Source organism: Myotis brandtii, unplaced genomic scaffold, assembly GCF_000412655.1.
Source record: "Myotis brandtii unplaced genomic scaffold, ASM41265v1 scaffold793, whole genome shotgun sequence".
NCBI classification, from domain to species: Eukaryota; Metazoa; Chordata; class Mammalia; order Chiroptera; family Vespertilionidae; genus Myotis; species Myotis brandtii.
The window spans coordinates 518,984-530,554 of NW_005371193.1; the positions used below are offsets into that span (position 1 = coordinate 518,984).

General features: G+C 53.6%; 1 protein-coding gene across 1 annotated transcript in view; it reads right to left on the reverse strand.

Moving 5' to 3' along the window:
- The window catches only part of LTBP2 (latent transforming growth factor beta binding protein 2), a 99,765-nt gene that overhangs the window by 11,501 nt on the left and 76,693 nt on the right, over positions 1-11,571 (reverse strand). The window contains exons 17-22 of the mRNA XM_014531165.1: positions 10,661-10,833; positions 8,040-8,159; positions 2,281-2,400; positions 1,088-1,210; positions 741-866; positions 181-306 (exon numbers count right to left, since the gene is read on the reverse strand). Of these exons, the coding sequence (XP_014386651.1) occupies positions 181-306; positions 741-866; positions 1,088-1,210; positions 2,281-2,400; positions 8,040-8,159; positions 10,661-10,833 (788 nt within the window). The remainder of the gene's footprint in view (positions 1-180; positions 307-740; positions 867-1,087; positions 1,211-2,280; positions 2,401-8,039; positions 8,160-10,660; positions 10,834-11,571) is intronic.

Here is an 11,571-nt window from a genome sequence, read left to right on the forward strand (position 1 = left end):
CAATGCGTGCTGAAGCATGTGACCCAGGGCTCACCAGCCCCCGGCCCCAGATCTGCAGGTGTCGACATCTGAGATGGATAGAGGGGCCCCTAGTCTGGGAACAGCCCCTGCTGTGTCCTGGCCACTCCTTTCTCTAAGGGTGATGGCTTGGTCTCCCTCCTCTGCCACAGGGGCTCTTACCTTCACAGGTGTGGCCCCGGGGGCTGGGCCGGAAGCCCTGGTCACAGTCCCTGCAGGAGAAGGAGCCGGCAGTGTTGGTGCAGACTCCTGAGGGGCAGACTCCCGGGAAGGCGCACTCGTCTAGGTCTGGGGCAGACAGCAGCTGTCACCTGGGGGCTGGGGAGGGCTCCCTCCACCTGGTCAGGCAGGAACCTCCTAGGCCTCTGGCCGCCTTCTCTGAGCGTGTAGGACTCTCTCCAGGCCCCTGGGGAGGGGCAGCCCTGGCTGTGGACTTCTAGGGCAATCTCAGCACCCCTTCCCCAGAATGCTCCTGGGCAACTCTACCATCAGCTTCCCTCTGGTCTCAAACTCCCCTTTCCTCCTGTCCTCACCTCTAAACTTGAGGATTATGACAGTAGAAGCTCTCCTTGGGGCCAAGTCCATATACAGGGTCTTCTAGCCTAACCTGGAGACCCTCAGCATTAGCCCAAAGCTAGGGGACAAATGGAGTGTTCGTTGGGAGGTAGGAGAGACTACATTACATTCTCGGTCCCTCTCTGCCAACCCCTCCCCAGGGTTACCTTCACAGGCAGTGCCTTCTTCATTCACCCAGTAACCACTCTCGCAGGCTGAGCAGGCGAAGGAGCCCTCCGTGTTGAGGCAGAGGCCTGTGGGGCACGAGGCCCGGCTGGCACACTCGTTGACATCTGAAACAGGCCATGAGTGCTGTGTGGGACTCTGCAGGACAGACGTGCCAGGACAGCAGACTGACAGGTGGGTGGGGACAGGGGAAAGGCGGGGACTTGCAGCAATGTGTTGGGTAGCATGGTTGGGATGCGGGACCAGGGTGGACTGGGAGTGTGTGTACAGAGGGAAGGAGCTGCGGGCTGGTGAGCTGTGGAGGAAGCCTGCTTCAGCATCTTTGTACCTTGGCAGCTCTTCTCATCTGAGGTGACCTCGTAGCCCTGCTCACAAGAGCATCGGAAGGAGCCCTCCAGGTTGTAGCACCTTCCATGGGCGCAGACCCCGGGGGTCAGACACTCGTTCACATCTGTGGGGAGAAGTCCAGGGTAGCGAGCTGGCCTCCTCTCCTCCAGGCAGTCCCTAGTCAGGCTTAGAGGATCTCCATTATGAGGCCAAGGAACCACCATGCAGAGGACCCAGAGGCCACCTTGCGAAGGCCACGAGGTCATTCCTGCTCCTGGCCCCACTCACCCAAGCAGGGCAGGGTGCCCTTCCCCATGGAGCTCACTTCATCTCTAACTAGTAACACTGAGAACCCTGCATGTGTCCCAGAAAAGGGGGTAGGTCCCTCAGCCCTGGTTTGGCCCCTCCCAGGACACCTGGAGTGAAGTGTCCAGGACCCGGGACTCACCTTCCAGTGGTCCTGACCCTCTCTGGCTTCCTACCTGCCAACATTCTATGAGCTCATGTTCCCAGCCTCACAACCAGCTCCTCTAGGTGAGTGGGCCATGCAGAGAAAGGCCAAGCTCTGCCTGGGTGGCTGAAGGGCAGTGTCAAGGGCCTGGGAAATGTCTGCCCTCTCCAGAGCCTCAAAGCATCTATTCACAGCCCAGTCCCTCCTGGCATTCTGCACCCCGGCCCTCCTTCCTGCAGGGGCGGAGGGAAAAGAGCATTCCTCCTACAGCTGACACGCAGCCCCCTCTGCAGGGAGAAGAGCACCCACTGTCCAGTTGGGCGGTGCTGTCTAGATACTGCTGTTGGGATGCAGGGGAGCCAAAGACCCCTCCTCCCAGGAAACCACAGCAGGGCCTGGCTGCCAGCTCACACCATCAGTCAGCCTCTGCCTAAGATGCTTGGCACTTCGCTCTACCCAGGATCCAGCCTCAGAGGCTTCTGGGACCTTGGGCTGTAGCTCCCGAACGGATATGACCAAGGAGCCAAAGTGGCCCCCGCCCTAGCTGATTCAGAGAGCGAAGCATCAGTAACTGAAGCACACCCACCTCATGCCCAACGTCATCTGGGAACCCAGCCGGCTCACAAAGGACAATAGCCTCCAAACCGTGTCCCTCTGCCCACCTCGTTCTCTCCCTGTGTGTGGGCTCAACCAGAGGTCCCAGGCCAAACAGTCCTCTTAGTACCTTGGCAAGCAGCCCTCACCTACACAGCTCCCGCTCAGGCCTCTGTAGCCCTCCTCGCAGGCCAGGCAACTGTAGGAGCCGGGGGAGTTGACGCATCTCCCATCAGGGCAGGTGCCAGGGTGACGGCATTCGTCGATATCTGCAAAATAGCAGCCCCTCCCTTGGTCATCCCTGGGAACCACAGCACATGGGGAGGTCTGTGAGGAAGCAAATCCTGACCCTGCCCTTGGTTGGGAGGAAAGAATGTCAGTTTCTGTACAGATGGAAAGTAGGAAAAAGTGAGTGTTGTCCTGTGTTCCCAGATCCGCTTTCCACCCACTGTCCTGGACAAAGAGAGAGGTGGAAGAGCTTTAGGAAGGGAGATTCCCTGGGTGGGTGCAGAGGCTGTGGTTGCCACTAGCTGTGGGAGGGTGAGTGCATATCCAGGGCCTCAGGTGATCTGATCGAGTTAGGAAGGTTCTAGCACAGGGAGAGACCTCTGGGTTGGGGCTGCTTAGTGAGCTGGGCTGTTGGAAACAGCCTTTTTTTAAAAAAAATATTTTAATTCTTTATTGTTGAAAGTATTACATATGTCTCCTTCCCCCCCCCCATTGACTTCTCCTTGGCTGCTCCCACCCCCCAGCACATGCCCTCACCCCCCTACTGTCTGTGTCCATTGGTTATGCTTATATGCATGCATACAAGTCCTTTGGTTAATCTCTTACCCCTCACTATCTCCCCTGTCTTCCTTCTGAGGTTTGACGATCTGTTCGATGTTTCTATGTCTCTGGATCTATTTTTGTTCATCAGTTTATGTTGTTCGTGATAGTACACAAATGAGTGAGATCATGTGATATTTATCTTTCTCCAGCTGGCTTATTTTGCTTAGCATAATGCTCTCCAGGTCCACCCATATTATTGCAAATGGTAGTTCTTTATTTTTATAGTAGTGTAGTATTCCATTGTGTAGATGTACCACAGTTTTTTAATCCACTCATCTGCTGATGGGCACCTAGGCTGGGAACAGCCTTCTTATTTCCCTTGATGAACTCCTGTGTTTTGTTTGTTTGTTTTGTTTTTTTATAAGAGGTGACAATTACTGGGATTGTATGTGCTTGGCACAGCAAGCCCCAGAATAGATCACCAGCTAGGTGATGAAGGCAAAATGGGCTTCCTGTACCAGAAAATGAGGACTGAAGAGGATCCCTAGTCTTCGATGTGACCAGGACCAGCCCTGAGGCTGATGCAGAGCTAAGGGTGGATATTGGCAAGATTTCTATGCTGGAGAGAAGACTTCTTCCAGCCAAGGACCATGTAGAGCTCCCAGCACCCATGCTGAGCCAGAAAGGATGAGACCGAGCACCAACCAGACAAGCAGGGGAAGAGGGGACCCAGGAGGGAGAGGAGCAGCAGGCTGTGGTTACCACTAGCTGTGGGAGGGAGAGTGACAACAAGGAGGAGGATGGATATCTTGCTCCCAGGAACTGCACACAGGGTTCTTCCCCATGTGACTTGGCATCTCGGGAGTCCATATCCAAGACCCCAGGGGATCTGGCTGAGCTAGGAAGGTCCTAACACAGGGAGAGAACTCTGGGTTGGGGCTGCAGGAAAACACTATACTCCTCCAGCCCAGTGTCAAGGCTCCCGGTCCTGACACACAGGTTGACTGAGCTCCAAAAGAAACATGGAGGTTTACTCTCCCTAAGTGGGTAACTGTCGTTGTCTTGGAGGAAGTCTACCTGCTTATGCAGATTCAGAGGCCCTACTGCTCAGGAGGAAGACCTCCTCAGCCCCATGGAGGAAATGCAGAAGGGAGGGCCAAGGGTCAGACACGGGCTTTCTGCCAAGGGACTAAAGGCAGAAGATGTCATTATAGAACAGGACCTGGGTACTGCAGTGGAGGGTGAAAATAAGTGTCTCCTGAGGTTGTGTGGCCTGTAGAAGCCCTCTGTCTTCAGGGCCCTCTCAAGACTAAAATTCCCTGAGGTTGTGTGGCCTGTAGAAGACCGGACACATCAAAGCCCTCTGTCTTCAGGGCCCTCTCAAGACTAAAATTTCATCCTGAGGGTCCCGAAGAAGAAGAAGACATTCCATTCACAGGGCAGGTGGTTAGTCAGGTGGGTAACTGCAAGGAGATACTGAGAACTCCTACGTAATCTTGGAGACACTGAGATAAGGCTCACCTCTGGAAAGAGGGCAGCCAAGAGCTCTAGTTGTGTGTGGTGACACCAAGCTAAACTATTCTAAGGGTTTCTGTAAAGACAGAGATAGAGAGAATGAGACAGAGAAGGAGGGAATGAAGGATCTAAGACCACCCCCAGGAGACAGCAGCCAGCACCATGGCCTGCTGGCCTTGGCCGAGGTACTGGAAGGAGGCTGGGCCAAGCCACTGGGAATGATCCCTGCTTCAGGAAGGCGAGACTTCAGGGATGAAGAGAAGGAGAACAAGCGGAGGCAAGGATCCTCCTCTAAGACCACACTGAGAAAAAAATGAAGTCTTCAGATCTCGCCTACAGGTTTCAGGCAGTGTAGGAAGGAGATTAGATTTGCCAGCGGCAAAAACCCCTGAGGTCTGTCCTGTCCCAAATTATTTGGGCACATCTGTGGAGGCGGTGCACGAAGTGTGTGATTTATGGACCAAGGCATTTAATTGTGTGCAACGCTGCAGAGCTCTCTTTCTGTTCTATAATGACATCTTCTGTCCACATTCGAGAAAGAGATGGAGAGAATGAAGAGGACCCCTAGTCTTCGATGTGACCTTCGATGTGGCTATTCCTTTAGCTTGGTTCTAGAGCTAGGAAACCCAGCTGACCCATGATGGACATGTGGCATTGGTATAAAGTTTGCTGTCTTCTGGGAACATTTGAGATCTTGCTCCCAGCATATGTCATCAGTTTGGCTCAAATGAACTCATAAACATTTTTTTAAAAGTTTGCTGTGCTCTAAGTCGCTAAGATTGGAGTTGTTGGTTAGTGCAACATAACCTCGTGTATCCTGGGAGGCCACGGCTTCCTTCCTTCCTCAGAGCCCCAGCCAGCGATGATCACATCTGAGAGGTCTGTCGGCAAGTGGGAGAGGGAGGGCAGAAGAGCAAAGCAGCCCTTAGTCTCTACCTGAGCCAGGGAAGGCCTCTTCTAAATGGGAGCCATTAGCTGACCAATCAAAAGGAGCCAGATAAAGATTCTGCATGAAGTGGTGGCCACATCTAACCAGTCCCTGTTAAAGGCACTGCCTCTATTGTCACCAGATTTACTGAGGCTGTTCCATTAACCTTTTGGTGCCTGGAGTGGAGCCTGATTTTCTGCCTAGTCTAGGGTTTGAATTTTTATTTTTAATATATTTTTTATTGATTTCAGAGAGGAAGGGAAAGGGAGAGAGAGATATATATATAAACATCAATGATGAGAGAGAATCATTGATCGGCTGCCTCCTGCATGCCCCCTACTGGGGATTGAACCCACAAACCGAGCTCAATGTGCCCTGACCAGGAATCAAACAGTGACCTCCTGGTTCATAGATCGACGCTCAACCACTGAGCCACATCAGCCAGGGCTAGGGTTTGAATTTTAATCTAAGATTACGGTATGTTTTGGTAGTTTTCACCCTGGTCATGAGGGTGGGAGCTATCATTCTTACTTATTGTTATATCCCTAGCCCATGGCTGGGACACAGCTGGCACTCCCCAAATGTTTGTGGATCAAACAATGAGACCATGTGACTAAAACTTCATACCCTCTTGGTATGAGGCTGCTGAAGAGACCCCAGAAGACCCATGGAAACATTCACTCCAGGGACCAGCTTGCCAACCTGCTGTCCACACTGGGAGAATTCCAGAGCTTCTCCACCAGCGCCCCAGCCTTCGCACCAGGAAATGGAAGGGCGCCCACCCCTGCTCCTTGAGAGAAAGCAGGGTGGGAGGTGCTTAATCAGGGGCTAGAGGCTCAGGTGACCTTGGATGTGGGTGGGGGAGAGCAAAGCCCTGGCAGTCTGCAGGGGAATGGAACCCCTTTCCATGGGAACCCAGAGTCTTGGTACAGAAGACATGCCATTGAGACTTTAGCTGGGCTGCTGTCCAGACCACTCAGGCCTTTCAGCAGAGACTTTGAGTTTAGGTAAAGAGAGTGGTTTCTCAGTTGGAAAAAGAAGAAAGAAGGAGAGGAAATTGACTGGGCTCCGGGGTGCAGGGCCGGGTCTGTGGTTACTGATGGAAACCTGGAGACGTGTGCAGCCTGCATCAGTCTTTCTTTCAACAGCTTCAGTGTCTGCCCTGGGCTGGAGCTCAGCCTGGCCTCCCAGCTGAGGTGTGTGTCTGGAGCCTTTCCTCCGGAAGGGGAGGAGACACCCAGAGGTGTGATCTGGGACATGGGGGCGGGGGGAGGGGGCCTAGATGTGAAAAGGAATGGGGCTCTCAGATAGTAACACTTCTCCGTGTTCACCAAGGGTCTGCATGTGCACCTTGTATGGCTTATTCCGTCCTCACTAGAGCCTCTGAGAGGCCATGATGGTTTCAATTTTCAAACATTGAGACAAGAGTCAAACCCAAGCCCGCCTCCACCAGACCCTGTGCCCCTATCATGGACTGGTTAGCATATATCTGATCTTTTTAATGTCCTGGTGTTTGCTTGGTTCATTTCCTTTAGTTTTGCTTTTCTTTTTAATAAAGTCTAAGGTCAAATTCATATGTGAGGCTTAAGTGAGGCCATCTGACAGACACCTAGCATACTACCTGGCACATGGTAGGCACCGATCAAATGCAACTCCCTTCACTCTCTATTCTCCTGGAGGTGCCAGGCTGCCTGTCTCCATCGTGCTAATGAAAACAAGGGGCTCTGGCTTTGATCGTGCAGCCTTGAGTTCTAAAGGGGGAGCACCAAGAGGAAGGCATTGAGAGTGGAAGGTAACATACCGGGGGGCGGGGGTGTAGCGCTCAGTTTTCTGTCCTACAACCCCAGCCACCTTGGCTAGGGCCTTCTAGGACTCTGGACTTTGCTTCTGTAGTCGTGCATTGGGAAGCGGGGCTCGCCCTTCACAAGGCACACACACTTACCCCTCACCTCCATGACCCTCTGAATCCAGGCAAGTCCTGGCCAGGAAAAGCCTGGAGGCTGGGCCTAACCTCAGATCTGGTGCAAGATTTCTCTCCAGAGAGAACCTTGAATTACCCTCATGTATTCCTTTCTCAGCCAGTCTTAGAAACACATAACCCAAGCCTCTTACAGGCATTTGATACCCAAGCCTGGCAGGGAGGTGGTAGTGGCAGAGCTGCCAAGAGGTGGCATAATAGTGGCAGGTTCAAGCCAGTTGGCAATGTCACAGCCACATCTTGGCCTGAAAAATGGAGTAAGGATAGGGGCTCATTCATTCTTTCAACTAAAATTCGTTGGGGTGTCCAACACATAGACAATTATCATGGGTCGTTGAGGATATGGTCCAGTTCCAAGGAGCTCACAGCCTACATGCTTTAGCAAGAAGGCCAAGGTTGAGGCCCAGGTGCCTCCCAGATAGACTGATTTCTTCTCTCTGCACAAGGAGAGTACCATGACTCACGGTGAGGGGCACAGGAGTACACGGGGATGTTCCGGGGTCTCATGTACATGAACTTGCTTCAGGGGGCAGGCAGGATGCCAAAATACTGCTGAGGGGATGCAAGAGCTCAAAAGTTCCCAGACAGGCCTCTGTCCATAGGAGTGGGCTTGGCATCAAGGGGCCCTATCCCATCAGGGACAAGCAGAAACGGGAGTTGGGGCAATCAGTGCATGGGAAGGACAGGAGATGGTGGGGTGGCACCCACTTCCTTACCTTGGCAATGTCCCTTCCTGACCATGATGTAGCCCTGATCACACTCACAGTGGTAGGAGCCCTCCGTGTTGGTGCACCGCCCACCACGGCATGCTTCTGGCTGCTCACACTCGTCTATGTCTGCAAACACACGGAAAAGGCCTGAGTTGGAGCCAGCCCTGCAGGGGGTCCGGGGACATTCCCTTCAGAGGCCAAGGACAAGGACACTCATGCTGAGGCCCAGGAGGGGACAGCATCCTTGCTGTGCCATGATTGGCAGGGGGCTTCTATGCCAGGTCTGAGACTGACCTAGCTCAGGCCTCTGCAAACTCTCGAGTTCCTTTCTCCGAGGGAGGCTACTTCTGGGGCCCATGGGGACCCTATAGCTGTCTTCTCACCACAATGCAAGGGCTGGCCTTGAGGTCAGGTGACCACAGGGCGTGATCTGAGGAAGCCAACAGTCCCCCTCCTGACCCCAATACATCCCCTGTATTGATCTGGTCCTAGAATTCTTACAGCCTCCTTAAAGGTTAGGGATTAAGCAGCAAGTGAGAGACAGCATGTTGGGCAGCTGAGGAACTATCAGTGAGGCTTATTCCATTGTCCCAAAGCAGACTAGTGCCCATGATGGCTCAAAAGCCCAATCCTGCTCATGCCACTCCCTTGCTTAACCTCTATCAAGGTTCTCCACTGCTCAGCCTGGCCTCAGTTTTGCTATATTCACCAAACCCCACTTATTTTAAGTATTTAATAGTCAAATCATTTATATTAATCAATTATATTTATATTATTCGAATTCTAGAAATAGCACATTAATGAAATAATTCATAAAGTAAATAATTTCCATAATGACATATTGTTTTCTGAGACTGGTAACATTTGGAAGTGTTCTCCTGGGTAAGGCCTCGTTATGTGGCAGCCAGACCCCACAGGGAGACAGCTGACCTTGAGCTCCTTCCCTCCTCTCCCAGCTGTCAGGTCTGGCAGAGACATCCCGGACACCCAGGCTGGCACAGAGCAGAATCCCTTATCTGGGCCAGTCCTGGTGACACCATTCCCTGCCGCAGCCAGCGCCCAGGGCTGGGCCTGCCGAGAGCAGTGCCTCTGGCCCACAACACTGCCAAGGCCAGGAAGCCTAGAGACGCCCCTTGCCCCAACCTCTCCCCTCGCCAGCTCCAGTTGTTGGGAGCACTGCTGCCTGGGTCACTTCCCTGAAAGCCAGCTGAGCGAATCGCCACCCTCTGCCTTCAGAGCCTGTGGGACAGCGTCCAAGCACTTCAGCCTGGCACTCATGACACTTCACCACTGGCCTCCGCCCCTGCCACTTCCTCCCCATGCCCCGCACCCCCGTCACACTGGATTTGGCATTATTCCCAGAGCGTGCCAGGCCTGTCTGTCCACTACCCTGCTCCCTGCAGAAATGGTTCCCTTTCCCTGGAATGCCCTCCATGCCCCCCAGTCCTTCACTTTGTGTGTAAGGGAGGGTGTTGTTGGAAGCAAAGCTCTGCCACAACTAGGTGTGAGGTCCCTGGGTGTTTCAATCCACCTCTCTGAACCTCAGTTTGCTAAACTATAAAATGGGTATAAGGATTTCTCTTGCACGGGGTTGGGATAATGAGCTTCATAAAGCGCTTAGGACAGTGCCAGCATGTAGCGAGTGCTCATGTGATGGTTCTGCCCCAGCTCCAACACGCCCAGAGGGAAACCTTCCCATTCTTCCACACAGAACCAGTTGTTTCCTCACGCCCCGGGGCCACCATTCATGTCTTACTCTTCCCACTGTCCCCAGAGCTTACACGGCTCCTGGCACATAGGTGCTCAGAGCTTGAGTGCTGAATGAATGATGCACACAAGGCTCCCAGCCTCCGATTAAAGAAGTGGTGTGTCTCCTTTGCTCCCTTTCCCCCCACAATCGGCGAGGGGGCCAGGTCCTGGAGGGTCCCTGGCAATGGGAGGACACACAGCTTTGTGGAGGGCCCTCGAGGGACTGCTGGGCTGCCCGGGCCAGAACCACAATGTGGGCCCTCAGAAGGCAGTGCCATTGTCCAGGAGAAGAACCCAAATGGGTTAAGAATCTCAAGTCCCGGCTTGGAAAGCGCTGCCTCATGTTCTCTGTGGTCTCTTCTGTGAAGACGCATGTATCCCAGTGTGATTGCTGCACGTTAAAGGGCTTGTGTTGGAGGCACCGTTACCCCTCAGGGCTTCCTTGGGGAGCTCAAAGCCTTGCAGGCACCAGCTACAGAGGGCCCACGCGCCTCTCCCGGAGGCACGGTTTCTCCCCCGTCTGCCGGGGTCTCACTCGGCATCCTCACGGGTCGCCCTCCTTACCACAAGGAAAACAGCTCCTTGTCGCTCAGAATGTGGGGGCCTGGCTGTCAGTCCTCCTCTCCCTGGACCCCCACACTCGGGGCTTTAGCCACAGCTCCCTGAGCCTTGGGGCATGCTGCTGCTTTTCAGATTCTGACCTCTCAAGTCCGGTGTCAGGGGAGTCGGCTTTCTCCCAGGTCCCGCTCAGAGCCCTGGTCTTGGTTCCCTGGGCCCCGCACTCCCACACCACAGAGCTGAGTGCTGACGATGCCTGGATCCTCTTCCACTTCAGCTCTCTGAGGGGTCCTGTGCCCATCCCAAGGGCAAGGGCTTACCTTGGCATTCCCGCGTGGTCCCTGGGGTGGCCGGTGTGTAGCCAGGGTAGCAGAGGCAGGAGTAGGAGCCCACGTGGTTGACACAGCGCCCTTTCCCCATGCAGGGGTCCCTCAGACACTCATTGTCATCTGAGCAGAGGGAGGAAGGGGGGAGATCAGGGGAGCCTTTCTTTCTTTTATTTTATTGTCTAAAGTTTTACATATGTCTCCTTTTTCCCCAACTGACCCCCCCAACCATTCTCCCTGCCCCACCGCCCCAGTGCCTGTGTCCATTGGTTATGCTAATACCCTGCTTCCATGCCTCTGGATCTACTTTGTTCATCAGTTTATGTTGTTCATTAGATTCCACATACTATGAGTGAGATCATGTGATACTTGTCTTTCTCTGACTGGCTTATTTCGCTTAGCCTAATACTCTCCAGGTCCCTCCATCCTGTCGCAGAGGGTAAGCGATCCTTCTTTTTTGCAGCTGCGTAGTATTCCATGATGTGAATGTACTACAGTTTTTAAATCCACTCATCTGCTGATGGGCACCTGGGTTGTTTCCAAATCTTAGCTATGGTAAATTGTGCTGCTGTGAACATAGGGGTGCATATGTCCTTTCTGATTGGTGTTTCTAGGGGAGCCTTTCTTTGGGCATGTGCCAGCAACCTGCCCATGTGAAGGGCTGGACAGGGGATGGAGCTGTGGGGCAAGGAGAGGGTGAGGGAGCAGAGGAGGCTGGAGAGGTGAAATATCTCTAAGGCTGGGAGCCATGAAGTCAGCCCATTGGGCCCACTCAGGCACCAAGGGCTCCTCCCTGTCCCATGGCTCCCTCCCCAGTGGCCCCGTGATCACTTCCTTTCTCCTTCAAGGCGCAGTGGATGAGTCCCCTTTGGTGTAATAATATAGGGGGCGGTCAGGCCAACACT